The sequence below is a fragment of the Heliangelus exortis genome, chromosome 8 (genome assembly GCF_036169615.1).
Source record: "Heliangelus exortis chromosome 8, bHelExo1.hap1, whole genome shotgun sequence".
Taxonomy (NCBI): Eukaryota; Metazoa; Chordata; class Aves; order Apodiformes; family Trochilidae; genus Heliangelus; species Heliangelus exortis.
The window spans coordinates 6529289-6549018 of record NC_092429.1 but is presented as its reverse complement, the minus strand read 5'-3'; the positions used below and the strand labels follow the sequence as shown (position 1 = coordinate 6549018).

Sequence of the window (19730 nt, the reverse complement as noted above, 5' to 3'; positions counted from 1 at the left end):
AAAGGTGATGGTGAAGCTGCACTCCTTCACATCACTGTGTGATATTTAGGGAAGAAATGGGGAAAAAGAGATGAAAAAGACTAAACCAAGAAGCTGTCCTGCAACTGGGATTCAGAAACTCTCTCTAAGGTAGCACCTAAAAGACAGACTTAAAATTTCTCTTTTTAAACAAAACGATTTGAGGACTGTCAATGGTTTATCTAGAACAGGATCTCAAAGAAATCAGAATAATTATCTGTGAATCTTTTTTCTGTATTAAAGTTTATCATAAACTTAATTAACTGAAATAACAATGAGTGACAGTCTTCTGAGTTACAACAGATAAAAATGACAGTCCAGAAAGCCCTGTGTGAAGGAATAATCTCCAGCTACCAGGAAGAAAGAATGAAAAAAAAAGAAGCTTTTATCTGAACATGCCAGTTTCTTCCAGGTATTCAGAAAATAAAGTACCCATATGTGAAAGGGATGGTGCTATCACCACTACACTGAACCCAAAAGACAGAATTCATGGAGAAGCATGATTCATTTTCAGTATGCAGGAATATATATTGAGGTGACAATACCAATCTCTGCTAAGAGAGATGTTTCACATATTTATTAAAAGTCACTGGACAGAAAGGTTGAGAGAGGAGCAGGAGGTGATCTTGCAGAGATATATAAAGAGAAGAGCTCCTGAAAAGGTAAAGCAGATGCCTTTATTCTTTCTCATAATAGAAAAGTAGCAATCACCTACAAAATGAAAAGTCAAACAAGCTCCAATAAAACAAAACACTCTCATATTCAAGTCAATAGCTCAGTGAGATTAATACAGAGATTAAGATCTTGTACTGCCCCAAGTTAGGACAAACCCCCTGATGTCTCAGAACACAGGGCACCCACAAACTGCTTTCAGTCACAAAGAAACCCCTCCCAAACATCTTGTTTAAAACTGTGCATTGTAAGATTTCTTCTCTGGCATCTGGCTTAGGTATTTCTATGATAGTGTAGCTACTTGAGAAAGAGCAAGCTTGCTCTTCACAAAGAAATATCACAGGGAAACTCTTCTTTCCACTTGGCATAGTAAGAATTTCATAGAAGACCTAATCTGTTAATTTAATAAACCTCTGTCTCTCTCTTCCTGAAAAAATAAAGTAAAAAAACCCACAAAAACAAAAAAAAAAAAACCCAAATACTCAAAATAAAACAAAATAAACAAAATAAATAAAATAAAATAAAATAAAATAAAATAAAATAAAATAAAATAAAATAAAATAAAATAAAATAAAATAAAATAAAATAAAATAAAATAAAATAAAATAAAATTTTCTTGTGCTGTATATACACTGAGTCTTGGAAATGAACACACAATGCCCTGACCCATCAGGCTGCCAGAGGGAACTGGGGATTTCACTGCCAAGGACACTGATTGTTGCTCTGTATCTTGGCTGTTGTATTTTTGTGCTTGAGAGGTAAAGGTTTTAAAGTAGACAATTTGACCCCATTCCATCTCTCCTCCTTCAAACTGGCACTACCATGGTAGTAGTTGCTTAAAGTGAAAAAAGACACCCCTCATGCATGTAAATCTTCACTATCTAGAGACTTGAACTGAAAAAATTACACTAATAAAAGCCCAACAAAACACAGATAACATAAACCTCTAAACTTTTTTCCAAGGTGTTTCTTTCTCAATTAACTATTTCCTTAAGCAACTATGAATTACCATTCCTTCCAACACAAGAAACCAAAAGACAGTAAGATAAAACAGAACAATATTTCCTTCAGGATAATTTTAACCTGTAACTCGTGTTTAACTCATTATGACACAAGGTAATTTTCTTTAAGTAACCCAAACTTAAATATTTTGGCAAAAAGGCTTCAAGCTCATATACAATGGAATTTTTTTGCGGGAAAAATGACCCACAATATAGATTAAAAATGTAGCTGGTGGCTGTCTCACTAGGCCTGAACTGTTAAGTGCACCTTCTGCTCTGGATGGTGTTGAGAATTTGTCAAGAAAAGGCCAAGATCTCTGAGCACTCAAGCTGCCAAGTGCTCTCAAATTAAATCAGTTTGAAGCAGTTTTCATTAAGATGGATTGAGTGTGGCATCGTGAGAAACAGTCTATCAAATGTAGTGTTTTACTTAGTGATTAACTATATACCAGTTGATGAAGCTACCCAAATCCTTCGTAATCCCACCACTCCAATAAACATTTAATGAGTATATAAGTTCAAAAAGCCTAGCAGAGGATTTAAACCTTCAATCTTGTTTTTATTTACTCTTGGAACTCAATTTCTCACTTCAAGTGAAGAATGCTGGTGCCTGAAGCTCATCTGTTGCCCTAGTAAAATTAAGTGCCCTCCACAGTACAAATTAGAAGAAAGAGACATACAGGTTGCAATTTCTCCTAAGCTTTTTTCTCTATAATGTTATACCTATTATTCTATGAAATGCAATTATAAAAATATAAAATGATGTATCCTTTCCCTCAGTTATGAATTCCAGGAGGCAATACGGAAAAAACTTGTTTGCAATAGGAAAAACACAGTAAAAATAAATGTTACAGATACCTTCTTATACCTTTGTTTTAAATCAGATTGTTACAATAAAATATTGTCATTCCACAGGGTGTTTGGGGAGGAAATGTTATTTAAAATTGATGCAGTAGTTGGAGAAAAAAAATTCAAGAAAAGACCCACAAAAACCACTTATTAAGTATATGAGCATCTACTCAGACTACATCACAAAATATCAGAAATGCATGCCATGAATTTCAGACATGCTATGTAAGTAGTATATGAAGTATTTACAGTATGAGAAAACACTAAATAACTGCAGTGCACTAATATCAGATTTACAGGTATAAAAATAACATTATGAATGAGTTCTCACCCATTATTATATTGATACACTGCCAACCATTGCAACATTTCATCAGAAGAGTGAACTAAGTCAGACACTTCTTAATGAATTAATAAATTGATTTATTTTAAACATGCATTAAGTTCCACTTCAATGAGTTATAATGAATTCATAGTTTGCCACTGTATTATTCTATATCAGTTTCCACTCTGAAATACATGAGAGAAAGAAATATGTGAGACAGGACAACACTCAATAAACTCAGAGTCTGAGAAACCCATCAGTGCACCCAACATGCTAAGTATCTGTTAACTTAAGCTATAGAACATAGATTCATAACACTGCACACTTATCATAACAGCCCCTAATATAACAGTGCTGTTTCTTCAAATATGAGTAATGAGAGGAAGCCAAAACATTCTTTCTTTTAAAATTAAAAAATCTATCAAGGCAAAAAAAAAAAGAGTAAATTTAAACAGCATGATTTTCTTGTTTGGGTTTCAGCTTTATCTATGCTTAATTATGCAGGGGTTTGGGTTTCTCCTTAGTGAATTCGAGTCACCAAAACTTAAATAAACTATCCCCATTCTAATTTTATTAAAATGCTGATTTTAAAACTGTGCATGGAATAACAGAAACTTGAGACGTCTCGTTGGATGGACAGAAAAACTAAATAACCAAACCTTAGTCCTGGAATGTACTTGGCAGATAAAGGCTGTACAAAGGGGAAAAAAAGCACACTGTATTTCAGAGACCTTTCAATTTAAATTTACAATTTCATTAGCCATCCTTCAAAGGAGCTACCAACATGCACTGTTGAACTTGTCAGCCCCAAGACTCCCAGCCAATGTTGTGTGGTGCTAGGACACCATTATTTCAGGAAGAAAAGGGAGGGGGAAAAGAAAAAGAAGAAAAAGAGTAGCTCTGATGACTAAAGGACTCTAGTAAAAATACAGCCCAAACAATTAGAAAGCAGGAGTTTTTCACTGTAATTTCAACAACAGAGAGAAATATTTCAGTCAGTCAACTACATGACTATAACTCTACCTCAATGATAAAGCCTGGATATTTCAAAATGTATTTTTTTTAAATGATGAAACATATACAGTGATTTCCATTCCCTCCCATATTAAATAAAGCAATTTCAATGCACACTTACATCTCTAGCTTTTCCATAGAAGGCTTCTTGAAAAGCAGCCTCTAGTGACCCAATAAAATAAACAGGATGGCAGTCACCGTATCTATTTGAGATAAAATTTACAATTAATAAAAAATTACAAAAGTAAGAGGTTTCAATATTCTTCCTCCTTGTATACTCTGTAAATAAAACACATTGGCCAAGGCTTTAGAAAGATGAAGGACCTTCTGGCCTTTAAAAAGCATCTGTCCCCTACGTTCAAGAGCTCAAAGTAACTAGCTGCCACCTTTCAAATTTTATCATAAAACTTTCTATGTACATACACCTTAAGTTCTCTATAATTTCCAAATCAGAACTTACTTCTTCTCTTTACTATACTCTTATTCCCTCTCTTAATTATATTATTAAAGGTTAATTGAAGGCTATTCTTGTATTACCCATTAATGCATCTCATATATACAAATGAATCCTTCAACACAGTGAAAACAGAAGGCATATAAACTTTGTATTATTCTGCAGAATATTAGTTTGTAGCTTCTATCAATTTGATGAAACATGGCAACTGTTTAACAATGCTGGTGGTATAAAGTTTAAAAAGCAGTATTTCTGTATTTTCCAGAAGTAGTTTATCCAACTATTTCATTATACTGAAAACTTCCTTTATTGCAACTCTGTAAATGTATTTTCACTATTAATCAGTTTCAGCTTTTCTGTTCCTCTGTATCATATTAAGATTACTACACATAATCAAAGTCTATAGTTCTTTTGGATCCTTATATAATTAAGTAATTATATTAACTAGTGGAAAATTAAGTAAGATAAAAAACTGTCACTAGCTTGGACTGAGAAATGATTTTATTTCATAAACAGTTCTAACAAAGTTAAGATTAAAAGAAATTAGATTAGGATGCCTATACACACTACAAACACACAAGAAAATACATAAGTTTGGTTTCTTTTTATTAATTACTAAATTTTACTTAGTCCATAACAAAAACTGCACAGTTAATTAGGCTAAGCTTACCTTGAAGAAAACTCTGCTGTGAATTGTAATAAGGCATCTCCTTCATTTTCAGCATTTTCTGGCACTTAAATAAAAAACATAAATTATATGAACCCATTTTAATATGCAAACACACTTGCTTCATAGATTTTTTTTTTGTTGACACCTTTCTGAAGTGGTTACCAAGAGACCATATAAATATCATTATAGACTATGGACTATGAACCTTTGGAAAGAGATGAAATTTCCAGATGCTCTCATGAATATATTCAGGCTTTCCAAACAGTAAAATCCTCAGGCCTGCTGTAAAGTGACAAATCACTCATTCAGAGGTAACACTCTGGGCTTACTTTAATACATTAAAATGAAAGGAGTGGCTTGAAATGGCTGACCCACTATATTGCTAAGTTACTTCTCTTTTTCTTTCTTTTTCTTTTAAACTTCCTGCTAAAAAGTTTTCAGTGTTATTACATATATTTACTGTGAAAAAAAAACCCTACTTCTGAATTAATAACACTAATACAAGACTAAAGTAAATACAGAGTTTACAGAATTGCATGTAGGAGGTAACTGACTGCTCCTGCCAAATACTTTTCATAATTCAAGGGCAAATAATCCCTAAAAAAACTGTTTATTATAAATGTAAAAAGATATTAATCACCTAATGCTGCACCTAAAATCTACAGAACTCTCAAAACAGGGAAATGGAAATATACTTTTCTACAGGAACATTTTTCCCTGAATTCAATTACTCTTCACCTGTAAGCTAAAATCATAAGGTTTAAAAACCTCCTCCACAGGAAGATGCTTTCATGGTTGCCAGTTATGTTTGCAGTATTTTCATCTGACACATCCATCAGACATAAGAGTCAACCAATCCTAAATGATCTTATCAAAACATTTGATAATGTTTTTTTTCTGTTTCTCACTCTGCAGCCCTATGGTACTGCCCTGCACCCAGCAGTCCTCTACTACCACAGATAATCCATCAGCTCTTACTCATTGGTGATTTCCTCAAGGCAGATGATGCTACTCCAAACATTTCTCCATCATCAACTCCAAACTCAGTAGCATCTTCAAAGTCATCTCCATCACTGTCACTAACCATGTGAACATCAGTGCATTGCTATAAAAAAAAACAAAAAGCAAAACCCACCATAAGCTTCTATTACTGATATATTCTTCAGTGGAACACACAACACACACATGCTGATAGGTACTTACACATCTCTATAAAAACACCTGATGCACTGCATTTTCTTTTATGACATTATTCAACATTATCTGTTACTTTTTATAAATATGATCTAAATTTTACCAAAAGTCTGGCTGGAAAATGCACTATTAAATAACTAAGGAACTGGCTCTGTAGGCATGTAGTTGAAGGAATTGTATCCAAAGGTAATGGCATTTTCCATCTGACAATCCTACCACTCCTTTAACTGCATTAGAAACAGTGAGAAAAACCACATAATCTATTGATTATTTTAGACATTTAGATACAAACTAATTTAGCAATGTTTGAATGATGGGGGACAGTTCTTAGTACCTATATATTGCACTGCAATTTCTGACATAGAAAATTACCACCCACAGCCCTAACTTGGCACAACAGATTACTGCATGTTGAATGATTTATTTGGACTACCAATATAAAGGAGAAAAATCAACAACTTTCTGCAAGGAGCTTAGATCCCATCTGTGCCTCCAACTCCTACCATCAGATATTTTGGATTTCATGTCCTCTGAAACATAAAATAGCTCAGAAAACCTTGGTTTTAACTACTCAGTATTAACTTGACTCTAAACTGAGTTCTTTTCATGAACAATTATTTCAGCTCTACTTGAGCTAGGAGTTCCAGTGACAGCACACAACAGAAAATTTACAAGAATCTCTGAAGGTGCAACAAAATGTGTTAAGGAATGTGAGATTTTAGCTCTAGCATGAGTCAAGTGACCATGAGAGGAGAAATGAGCTCCAAATATGCTGGATCTCTCCCTATAAGAGCTACACATTCAGAACTTCACATAAAGAACATTTCCTGAACAATAAAATTCAGCCAGGTGGAAAACCTCATAATTTTGAAAGAATGAAATGAAGCAGTGATACTGTTATGCTGGAAGATCCCAGGAGAAAACAATAGCCATCTGTTTACCCTGCCAAGTGTAAGGTACAGCTAGAACAGCCTTGTCTCACCACCCTCTGATTTTTTACAACTATTTAACAGCACATAGCCAGGCTTGCATCCTGCCTGTCCCTCACAGCCACATCCTGCCAACTCCACTGAGCAGAACAGATTGAAACACATCCGGTTCTCTGCAGCAAGATAAAACCTCTAAAGTTCTCTAAATAAATTTTTAAGACAAGGGTGTGGAAAATGGGAAACTGCTTATATTAAAGTCATTTTGAGAAAGGGCATTGGAAATCTTAAATGGAACCATTAACAATAAAATGTGAGTTTATACCGTCTGCAAACACTTCTTTCTGCTAATCCAAAAAATACATGTTTCAGCCTTCTGTTTAATTTGGAGTATTTTTCAATGCCTAGAAACCTGTGGCTTGCTTATTTTGTTTTTACTCTTTTTCTTCAATGACTCATTTACCCAGGTCCTTAATTTGGCACAAGAAGATCTTACAGACACTGTAAAGTGATTCTTTTAAGAAGCCATTCTACCAATGCATTTCATAGAAGAGGCAGTGACCATGGCAAAAAGAGCCTTCACTGCAAGAGTATCCCTGTTAAATAAAGATGATGTTCTTACCTCCTCTGACTGTTCCCTTGTTTGTACAGGTGAAGATCTTCTTCCAACTGTAAGTCGATGGCAAGGAAACGTCAGCCCTGATACAGCCAGGGTCATCTACAAACAAAGCAATGATGGTTTATTAAAAACTCAGCCTCAGGTTGGGTTTTTCAAGGGTGCTTTGAGATTCAAACTGAAGACTGCACTGCAGAAGGGTAAATTAGTTATGCAAACTTAAAAAAAGAAGCCTGGAAAACTAAAACGATTCCTTATGTAAAAATATTCAAGGAAACAACAATGGGGTTTTACAGCTATGAGTGCACAGAGCCTCAGAACAACCTCAATGGAATCACAAACTCAAAACTGCCTTAATTGTTATTATCTCCTAAATCAGTGCTGAAGTTTAAACCATTATATGTACATGATAACTTTTACAGGGCTATGCCTTGATGAAGCTAATGTAAATTTTTCCTTCTTAATCAACAAGCAAATGTGAAGATGATGGGCACAACTAATTAAAAGTTACATTGTCTTGAAAAAAACTATTTGAAGGAACAGTTTATCATCAGATGACAAAAAGACAAAATCATAGTGGCTACTTAAAAAACACATTTCATCTCCATCTTGATCATTATTAATGTCAAAGGCACGTGCCATGATTCTTACATGAAGAAGGACATATGGAAACCCAGCAATGCTGGTGACATTGCAGCCAGCAAAGACAGGAGAGATGTTTGTCACCCCTTGCCAAAAAAACCTGCACTTTTGCCTGTTGCTGTATGCTTCTATCTCAGCTCTCTAAAACTAACAAGATGATAAATGGAAAAAGGCCAGTACCATTTAAAGACAAAATTATTAGATGTCTGCAAACATCCAACAATAATAAGTGGCCACCCAGCCTCCTGCCCTCTTCTGGAAAGTGCATCAGTCCTGGTCAAGTGAGGCTGATAACCATAAATAAAATTTTCAGAAGCACCTAAGCCCTACCTTGGTAACACCTAAGCTAAGTTATCAATAGCTCTGAAATAAAGAGAGTAAATTCATTTTGGCAATGATAAAATATTTGAAGCTGTACAATCCTTGGCAATGTTGAGAAAGGTAGTTCTGGATGTATGCTTAAAACATTGTCTCTTCAGAAGAAACACAGGAAAGGCAGAAAAAGATTTTTTAAAACCTATGAAAAAAATCACTATTTTTGTGGGGCACAGAATGCTTCAGCATCCTCCAAATTTGACTGTAAAAACATTAAGGTAAAATAAATTTCAATCCCTCTTAAAAAAAAAACCCAACAATAAATCATAAGCCTTAATTTTCATTTACTGCCACGAGCACTGGAAGTATCCCATTTATTTTTATACATAATGCAGAATGACTTTATCACTTGTCTGCTAGAACTCCCAAGGATTTAATTTGCTGCAGGTTGAAGCAGGTTGATTAAGGAGGCTGGTTATCAAATGAATGTTAACCTGTCTCAACTAGCCTACTGCCACATTCTCATAGCAAGGTTAAACAGAAGTTTAGCTGTGCAAAAAGCTGAGCTATCATCTTAAAGGAAGTGAGTAATAATACTCTGGAGCAAATGATATATTAAAGATGACATGCAGGTCATGACTAATTACTTAAGAAAGTCTTGTGACAAGAGTGTAAGAACTGTGTTCTTTGTAATAATCCACTAGTTTAATTGGTATTTTTATAAACTTTTAGTATTAACAAAAGCCAATTGTTTAAACCTGACATTTCCCCTGTGGTTACCACACTACATAAAATATTAGTAAAAATTACACACGGGCATACTAACCACACACACACAGACTCTCAGCATCAAATACCCTGACAGATGCCTGGAAAGGCTCCTGATATCTTTTACATACACATTAAAGAAAGTGGTAAGATGCAGCAAGCAGTTACTGTGCTGCTTCATCACTTGGCCCAATAGCAGGGTGTTGCAATTCCAATTTGCAACCCTGTATTACAGTGTCAAAGCATCTCTCAAAACCAAGCTAACAGCAGAAGGGGTTTGGCATCAGAACACATTTCATCCTGTTCCCCAGACTGCTGCTGGAATGTTGGGGGATTTTTGGGCACATTTGTGTGAGAAATCTCTCCTCCCTTCGGCTTTTTTTTTTTTAACGTTTTTTGCAAAGGAAATGCTAAGATGAATAAAAGCTCTGCCTTTCATTTCAAAATAATCTAGCAGCATGAACAGTTCTCTAGAATGAAGTTATCTTCTTTCTAAGGACTTGCCTATCCATCAGGCCCTGTTATTTTACGCCAAGGTATGGCCATTCCAGAGGGATGAGACGCAGAGCAACCTGCCAGATTGCTGTGAGATTACTGAGAGTCAAGAACCTCCAGTAAAACAGCTTCCAGATCAGCTCTGGAGCAAACCAGACTCCTCCCTACCATGGTGACTGACACCAGGAAATGTCCCCAGGAGCTCCAGACAATCCTACAAAACCTGTCACCTGGCAGAAGATGAGAGCCACAGACCTGCTCTGGCCCAACATGAGAGGTTGTGCTGTTGGCAGGACTCGTGTCATCAAGGGATCCATTTTCTCTGGAAGGATGAAATCTTTTCATAAAAACCATGGAATGCAAGCAAGCATCAGTGATGTTTAAGGAATGTAGGAATACTGCTTTATTTTGTGATCTTTCTTAAGTACTCGATTCCTACAAGAATAGGGAGATTTTGGAGGTCTTGCAGTGTGGGGGAGTTCTGCTTGCTTGGTTTGTTTTCCCATACATGAATGGATCTACCTAAACACAGAGGTTAACTCCAGTTAACCAGGGCAAGTTACTAAATGTCCTTAAGTTGTAGTACCTGGTAATGGACAATTTTAAAAAAACAGCTTTTGCAAGTTTAAAAAAAAAAAAACACTTAAAACTAGAAACAATTTCAGTTCTTGTAACAAGGGAACTCTTTTTTGCTAGAGCTACTCAGAGAATCCTTTCCAGCTCACTGGAGTGTCATTTTTCCAGGGCAAAATATATTCTAATATAATTTTTTATGCAAAAAGACTGCAGTCTGTCAAAGATGCCAAATTTCACTTATTGCAGGCAGTAACTGACAATGGCAAACCCCAACCAGAGCAAAAACCTTGCAGTGGGCACATCTGCTGGATTTTCAATATAAAATAAAAAGATCATGAAAAATACTATAATTTTTGTATTGTTTCACTGCTACTAATCAGTCAAGCTATTGAATTAAATAATTCTTTCAATTCAGAATTATGTTCAACTGTACATAACCTATTAAAATGGAACACTAAATGGGGGAATTCTCATAGTGTGATTCCCTCCTGCAGTAAAGGAAAATAATCCATGTTTTCTGCCTTTAATGCTCAGAGATAAGATAAGCAAACAAAATTCTAGTTTACAAAAAAAAAGCATGTTTCCTGATACTTGACTCTCCTTCATAAATCTTCCACAAAAAGCAGATTAATTCCCAGCTCTACTCAAGGTCAGCTTGTAGTATACCGGGCAAAATCTTAATAACCTGTCCTCCAGTTCTAGCCTCCTGAAAAATAGGTAAAATTATGTTTCCAGCTGCACTTGCTAGCACAGATGGATGGACAAAGGCACAGAAAGAAACCTTCCCAGAGATGCCACTGCACATGTAATTGCCCAGAAAAGTTCATGCTTTCTAATGCACCCTTTCAGACTCTATAATATTGAACAGGTAGAATTAAAAATTGTGTATATTCAAATGTAGGGGTGCAGGGCTCTAGCATCCAAACTGCAAAACTTGGCCTTTTGGTTTTTATAATCTAAAGCAGTTGAGGAACACTCAGATTACCTAATGCCAAACCTTTTTAGGCTGGCATCTCTGATTTCTGTTGGCTGTACCTCTCATAACTAACCCCAGACAAAGAGTTTCTCCACCCAGCATCAGTGCCTTGCCCAGCTGTCTCTCTGTAACACAATATCTTTACAGCATCACAGCAAATCAATTTCAGATTTACACTTCATGTTCTGGGTATCTATATTAATTCTGGCAATAGCTGTTTTGTCCTTCCTAAGGAAGAGCAAAAATCAAGCCTGCACAGTACCTGTAATAGATCTGTAGCTGGATAAATGACTTCCACAAGTCAGTAGCTCTCTGAATTGGATCAAAAATGTTTCATGGCTTTGCTGTTATCATTGTACAATCAGTCAACTGCTTAAGAAGAGATTATTTCCAGAAAAAATAGGCCAAAAATATTACTACTCACCCTATGAAGTCAATTTTGATAGAGATTATGCAAACATCTTGAAACCCAGAAACTTTTTTTATGCTCTGGAAATGATAGCTGAATGCCAGCGACAGTCAGAGTATTATTAAAGGTGTTGTAAAGTCACCGTGAGTAAAAAGCTACTTAATTAGTTAAGAATAGAAGCTCATATTAAGCTTGAATAGCCTTTGAATCAGAGCTGTTTTAACAACTACAAACTCATAATTACCCTTGATAATTATTATTACAGTAAATAGCAACTCTGAAATCTAAAAGACATTTTGTGGCCCCTTTTTAGTACTTACTTTGGCCACAACTACTTTGCCAATATTATCTAGCTGCAGTGTAATGTCATAAACAAATACATTACCATGGAAATGATATCTCAAAATAATATTTATATGCCAGGAGGGCATCAGCTGAAGAAGAGCCTTTTCTAGAGGCTGTAGTACATGTGGAGCTATATAATATACATATATCATGCAAGAAATTCTTAATCAGAAATGAATGCACTGTTGCCTACAGACTGAAATCTAATCCTGGTTCCAATACTCCATGTGACAGCCCTTTCACTCTGCTCAAAATTTGAGCTGCTTGGCTTTTTCATTTACTGGTTTACTCACTGATACATGGCTAATGTATAAAGAAACAAACATGACTGAGTACATTTCAGAACATGCCATGCTCAATTATTTGAAATGGCCTGAGAGAAAGATGCCTGGCAGGTGTCTCCACTGTGAAAATTTCACTTTCTTCTAGTTTCCACATTCTTCTTGTTGGAGTCATTACTGTGATGCCTTTTTCTCCCCATCAGGTAAAGGAAGGGGGAAGGACAGAAGGGTAAAGAAGGAGCTTTATCAAGCATTTCAGTTTTCATCTTAAAATTACTGGTATTTGACTTTTGTTTATAGCATAAGCTGATTTCCCAAGCATGATAAATATCAGTGACACTACAGCTGTTTGTACGTATGACTTTGCTTGAAGCTAGGGAAAAAATATTGGTCTTTAAGAAGTTTGAGAAGGAACAAAGAGTTTGAGAAGGAACATTTCTGTACTAGGCTTTGCATTATACTCTTGTATATTGTATATTTGTATACAGTACTAGTAGCTGAGTTTAGATACTAAGCATATTAGGGATCAAAGATGAAGGAGTAGTAAGGTAATACTAATCAGACAAAACAACTCATGAGTTTTCTACATCTTGGCTGAACAGCATTGCTCCTGCAAAGGAGCCTTTCCTTCTCTCCAGGTTCAGTCCCTTCTCCATCCATTCAGCCAGGGCAGGTCACATCCTGAGAAGTGAGAAACTCTCTCACTGCTCAGTCCAGACAAATTTCAGCTTCGATGTCTGCAAGACATCTTCACCACTGCTAATCTCTTCTTCTTAATGAGCAGATCTCAGAAGAATTCAAACAAATTCATTTCTCCCAGCCTAACAAGATGTCATCTCTCTCTCCTCACTAGACAAATTTCATTCCTGTACCAAGGGTGAAGAATGGGAATTTAGAGAGAAATACTTTTTCAGCAGGGCTGAAGGCACAGATCTATGCCTAGGAAGATCTCAAGTCTTCAAGTCAGAATCTCAGGGTGCTTTAGGGGACTGCAGACCAGTTCAACCGAACATTACTACCCAGAAAGACAAAGGAAAAAAAATACAAAACAATTATTTGAAAAAGCTTAGAGAAGAAAATATTCTGCTCATCATTTGGAGGAAGAGTGGTCAGGCTGCTCCACAGCTGAGGCTGCTGCTCCCAACTCCACCAGTAGTATCATTTTTCTTTTGTAACTTATCCTTTCTGAGAGTAAAGAAGGAAGGAAAACATAAAGCAAGGAATATTTGTGTGGTGAAAGGGAGACAGCAGTTAATGTGGCATTTGGGAAAAATCAAAGCATAAAAGGGAGGGAAGAGAGGGCGAGCACAGGAATAACAGCAGATAAAGTTTTTTTTAAAACTTTTCTTTTATAAAAGCAGTTGAGGAAAACAGTGGTTTCTAAACACATCCAGCTCAGCCCTTGAATATGAATATTGAAGCAGAAGAAATAAGAGCGTAGGAACTCTTTGGAAATTTTTTTTCAGTTCTCCAGAGGATACTGGATGGCTCCATGCTCTTTCCCAGATGGAAAACCAAACACATAGAAACCAATCCAGGCAGGAAGGAGATGGTGGACTCCTAGAAGCTCATGCTGTATCTCAGGATACTCCGTCTCATAATTTCAAGAAAAATGATGCTTTGACAGGAGAGATCATTCCTATTAGGTTCTTGCCATGGCTCTAGCTCCCAGTGTTTAACCAGGCATTATTAAGAATGTGTGGGCAGCCTGTTGTGCTCAGACAAGCCCTCACTAAATTCCTTGGGAACAAATAGGTGTTCAACACTGCCAAACCCACCACTTATCACTGTATAATTTTACATTGAATAATCTATCTTGTTTTCAGTGTATAATCTCACCAAGTCCAAGTGATACATGATTTAAGAAGTCACACATGTTCATGTCTAAAAGTAACATTTAAAAACTTCAAGGGATTAGAGGTTTCCTTTGAATGAATGTTTATCTTTTGCTTTGCTCTTTTCTCAAAGCTAACAAATAGTCTTACAATATTAACTGACTTCAAAATTACTTCTATCTGTACTAAAATATATTGTATACATTAAAAAAGGTGTCATTACAGCACCAGCAAGCAAATATCCCACTGTAAAATAAATGTATACTCCAATGAAAAAAGCCCAACAGTCTATCAATTTTTTTTTTTAATTTACTGACACGAGGGGCTTTTTTGTACTAAAAGAAATTAAGAAGTACTAAAGTACTAAAAAGTACTAAAAAGTACTTTAGTAGTAAAGATTGTACTAAAGTAATTAAGAAATTAATTACAAAAGATATATAGAACTGAAGGGCTCTCTTCTGTCTATACTGGTCAACAGGATATTGTTACCCGTGTTTAGTACAGATTTAAAAAAAATACATCAACCAACCAAAGCTCCTCTACTTCCCATAAGCCCTTATCCCTGCTCGAACAACAATAAAAAGCTGATGTAATTCTACATTAGCCACTTTGTCTTTTGACATCAAATACCCTTTAGCTGGGAAAAACAGTCAAGTGTGCTCTAGGTTTGTTTGTTTTATTAAACTATTGTACAAATATGAAAATTAACAGGAGCGTAAAAAAATTGTCAGCCCTTGAAATTAACTTCCTCTGGAAAATAACTTCATTTTCATTATTCATCTTCAATTAAAGGCAAAAATCTTGACAGGTATTCAACATTTAATTTTAAACACTAACTGGATGAAGAAAAAAAAAAAAATCTCTAGGGTGGAGTGCGTTCAGGTTATAAATCAGCAATGCTTATTTTAACTCCTCACAAAGTGTTGTTGAGATAATTACTGCTGACAGCTTTATTCAAGGTTCATTTCACTTTTTCTACTATTTTTCCCCTGTTAGAAGTTCAGCAGGGCCCATGGGAAGATCCACCCCTCACACCTGTTGGGGTTCTTCATGTTACTGAGGCCAGTTTGGACATGTCACTTCCAATTAGCCTTGTGCCAGCGCGCTGTGACAATTACTTATCGCAGGTTTAACTTGAAAAAAAGTTTCTAATCCAGCCACAAGAACAGTGTCAGAGCCCGTAATTTAAACCTGTCAACACAGGTTGTAGGAAATTCATTCCGGGGATTTTCAGGGATGTTCCCAGGGTGGATCTTTGAACCACAATGATAATAATCACACAGGAATGTCAGGGTTAGAACGCAGAACCCGAACCGTTAAAAAAGCTCGACACTGAAAAATGTGGCTTAAACAGTAATAATTAAAGAACCATGGTAAATACTTTAGATTAGGATTAAGAGACTGCTTGGTTTAATAATCCAAAATTCTGTTGCAGTTAATTAAAAAAAGCTGTATATTAAATGTGTGTATCTTAATCCTTCTGTTGCATAAAGGTGCAACCCTGGGAGACGTTAAGGTGCTGAAGGCAGCAGCACCCCAGTGAAGATGCTCTGGGATCCACTTGAGGAGAAAAAAAATTGACAAAAAGCATCCAGGCTGGGAGGAGAGAGGCTGGAGAAGAGCCCATGGCACAGTGAGCAGGCCACTTGTGTATTTCCACACCAGAGGAGAGTTGCTGGAGCCCCAGCAGCAACTACAATAAAAACAAGCTCCACAAAGCACTACCCAGAGTTTCTGCAGGAGCTTGAGAAAAAAGTTGTGCCCAGTTCTCTGGGAACACCCAGCTCTGGTACGCTGAGTGAACACAGATGCCAATTTCTCCTTGGGTTGCTGTTAATCAGCAGGCATATTCCTGTGAATCTATCATCCTGCTGGCTGAATGAAAGAGAAAATGATCCCCGGTTTCGATGATCTCTCTTTTGATGAAGCCTCGTTAGGCAAGTTAGGAATTAAAGCAGAAGGATATTGTAGTACTTAATGTTGCTTCAAACTCCAAATACATTTAAAGGAAACAAAAGGGAAAAAATATTTCCTTGTATAATAGATTCTACTGAGAAAGAGAGATACTTCAGAGACTGAAATAAATACCCATGATCACTTACAGAGCTCATTCTTCTCAGACAAAAACTGTAAATATTAAAAAGGATGAAAAATCTGCCAAGCCATTTGCAGCTATTTGAAACACAGGGTAACAGAATTAAATAAATGCTGAAAGACCTGGAACACAGTTAAGTATAGACCATGAGGCTAATTGTGGATCTTGAGTTAATTACTTTCCACTGATACGTTTTCTCAATGGTCTTTTACATGAGTTTTTTTTTTCTTTGCTGGGTCTGAACCCCAAGGCAATTCAGCATGCTAGCTCCAAACTCTGGGTGATTCATTGTGTACTTCTGCCTTAGGATTTTTAGTTCATGCAGAGAAAGCCAGGCTTTCACATCAAGTTGATGTTAATGTGCACTGACAAAGCAACAGTAAAGGAGCTTCATGTTTGTCACAACGTGCACTCTTTAATTTAGTAATTGCTTTATACTGATATGCAAATAATGACACTTTTCCCAAATTTCCAGTTCCTCAGCCATGCTTTCTCTAATTACTCAGTGGTTAAAACTTATGCATGTAAATTGGTTAAGTTTATTAGCTAGTACACCTGTGTGAATTGATCTATAAAATATTTATGCCTGGGAACAGGTCATAACTCACAGTATGCTTCTGAATGTCTCAGGAACTGAAAATATTCTCTCACCAAAACAAGATCTAATATGATTAATAGATTGTTATTCATACATAGACCAGGATCCCCAAACCTTTCCCAAGCTAGAAAGAGACTGCATTTGGGTGACAAGGAATACCAGGAGTCAAAGCATTCATCCGTTTCATCTTGCCAAATGAGAAGAGGATCAAGGTAAACAAAAGAAAGTCTAGAAGAAAAATGTCAAGAATCCCTCTAGTACCTGAAAACATGGGCATGTGCCAGCATCCCCTCACCCATCACATGCTCTGCAGTATAACTTATGGTATTTTGTGATACTGCTTACTCTTTTGATACTCTGATGGCAACTAAAAAATTCATGGATTAATTCACAATTAACATGGATTCAGACTCACAACAGAGGCTCTTTAGTGTCAGATAACCAGAGTAAACCTGCTTTCCTATGTTTCTTTTTCTCCATATTCTTCACAGTGCAAAGGCTGCAAAGTAATCAAGGTATTAACATTGTCCTGTTTCCTTTGCTGGTTTCTGTGTTCAAACAGTGTCGGTCAGGTTTCTGATATTTTCTTTAAGTAGCTAAATAATTGCCACAGAAAAGGGTATAATAATATTGTTTGCTTTGAAATCACCTGTTTTTGGGTTTCTTTTCTATTCAGGAGAGCTGCAAAACCGCTAAGCAGATTTTTCAGGTAGGAAACAATTGTAAGCGAAATAAAAACCAAGAGTATAAACCCAACAATTTGAATCACCCTGATCATGTACTGCCACAAATATTCACAGATACATCTTGGAAGCTGCTTTGCATGCATAAAGAGTATCAGCCAAACCCTTGGCACGTTTCTGGTCTACGGTGGGATGCCCTTTACTTCACAGCATTGCACAACACTTTGGATGGCAAACAGAAGATGTTTCCAGCACTATATAATTCCTTGGCAGAATCCAAGCAGTTGTGCCAGCAACAGTGCTTCCAACAAATGGTTCAAACACTGCCAGGCTTTTTAGACTCTTCTTCCTGGATATCACTTCCCAAGGAATTGGGTTTTTGCAATGTTAGCCTTTTGAAAACATGGTGTTACTGACTTCTACAAATTAACTTCTGAAAAGGATGATTGCTTCTTTTTTTTTCTCTTTCCTTTGTCTAGAGTATATGAAGAGGCCTTTAATTCTTTACACCACTGAATACATATCTTTCTCAATTATAGGATCAAAACTAGAAATAATAAATTAAACTAAACAAGATTTTAGTATTCTAAAACATTAAGTTGTTGGCTTGGGTCAGTTGCAGCTAAAATGCATTAATTTAATTCATTCAGTACAACTGTGTATTGGAATGTGCTTGTAATAGCTTCAAGTGTGACAAGCAAAATATAAAGAAAATCAATCAATAAATGAAATATTAAGCATTTACAAAGGGTCTTTCTACTTGGAGATCTCTAAGGACTAGACAAACATCAATCATTTCCAACATTTTAGACTGGATTTTCTTCGCCATCTAACAAAAATAAGGTGGCCAGTTTCTACTGAAAACCAGCTGGGGCCACATAGCTACTTTTCTTTGACTTTAATAAAAGTTTAGCATTAATTCTGAGGCCTTTTCTTAGAAATGAGAAGACCTGAGTTGCTTAAGTGAGGTGTTTTATTAAATGTGGTAAGGAAAGTCTGCAGAGGTACAGATCTGCCTCGGGTCTCTGTCTTGACACTAGGTAGTAACTACATTAAGAAAAGGAATTCAGTACAGTGATTACTACTGAAAACAGAGTTCTTCTCTTGCTTGGTAGTGGAAGTTATCTGTCTAAAACAGATATATCAACTAATAGTTGTGGTTACACATTTTATCAACAGTTTATTGATCGAAAACAAAAAACTCCCAACAGAGGAACCAGATTAGCTCCCTGCTAAGGATTTAAAATGTACCTATGGGTGATTTTAACATTATTTAAGGACCACTTATTTTTCAAGAAGGCATTTCAGACTATTATATCAGGCTCTGCACACAACTAGAACAAATCCCAAGTGAAGTTCTAGCAATAGCAAACATTCTCACTCACCCAAACAACAAAAGGGCTGCTGTAATTTTACACAGCTTCCATCCTCTACTACAAGGCAAGACCACTTACTATGCACTTACTTAAAGTGAAGCTGTTTACAAAGTCTCAAACACTTTCAATCTCTTGCAATGGATTTTCATACATCCAGTGAATCTCTGCTCTGCTTATACAGAGGAGTTTCATTACAAAACAAACAAGCACCACTGTGATAATCCTCCAGGAATAATGCAATTACCACTTATCAAACAGGTGTCTGCTATATTTGAAGGAGATTATCACTTTCTACTCTGCTCTCCGAGAGCACAGAATAAAAGAGAAGCTGCTACTATTAAATGACTGAGGAGAAAAGGAGTCTTTGATAATAGCTCTTGCTAGCTTCTCTCAGCAGGGCATGAAATAAATGCAGTCCTTCTAGAACACCCTGGCACTGAAAGGGGTATTTTAATTTCTGCAAGGTGAGTTAAAGCACCTAAATAAGACCACTCCTGTTAACTGAATCTCAAGCATCTCTCTTTCTTCATCCAGTGCTCCAAGAAGATCAGCACTTAGTGCCTTGTGCCAAACTGTGTCCTTCCTGAAAGAGGAACT

General features: G+C 36.2%; 1 protein-coding gene across 2 annotated transcripts in view; it reads right to left on the bottom strand.

The window, feature by feature from the left end:
• FAF1 (Fas associated factor 1) overlaps positions 1 to 19730 on the bottom strand; it is a 159060-nt gene that overhangs the window by 49901 nt on the left and 89429 nt on the right. For both annotated transcript variants that reach the window (XM_071750172.1, XM_071750173.1), the window contains 4 exons: positions 7746 to 7841; positions 5982 to 6108; positions 5004 to 5067; positions 4001 to 4082 (listed from right to left, as the gene is read on the bottom strand). In XM_071750172.1, the coding sequence (XP_071606273.1) occupies positions 4001 to 4082; positions 5004 to 5067; positions 5982 to 6108; positions 7746 to 7841 (369 nt within the window). The remainder of the gene's footprint in view (positions 1 to 4000; positions 4083 to 5003; positions 5068 to 5981; positions 6109 to 7745; positions 7842 to 19730) is intronic.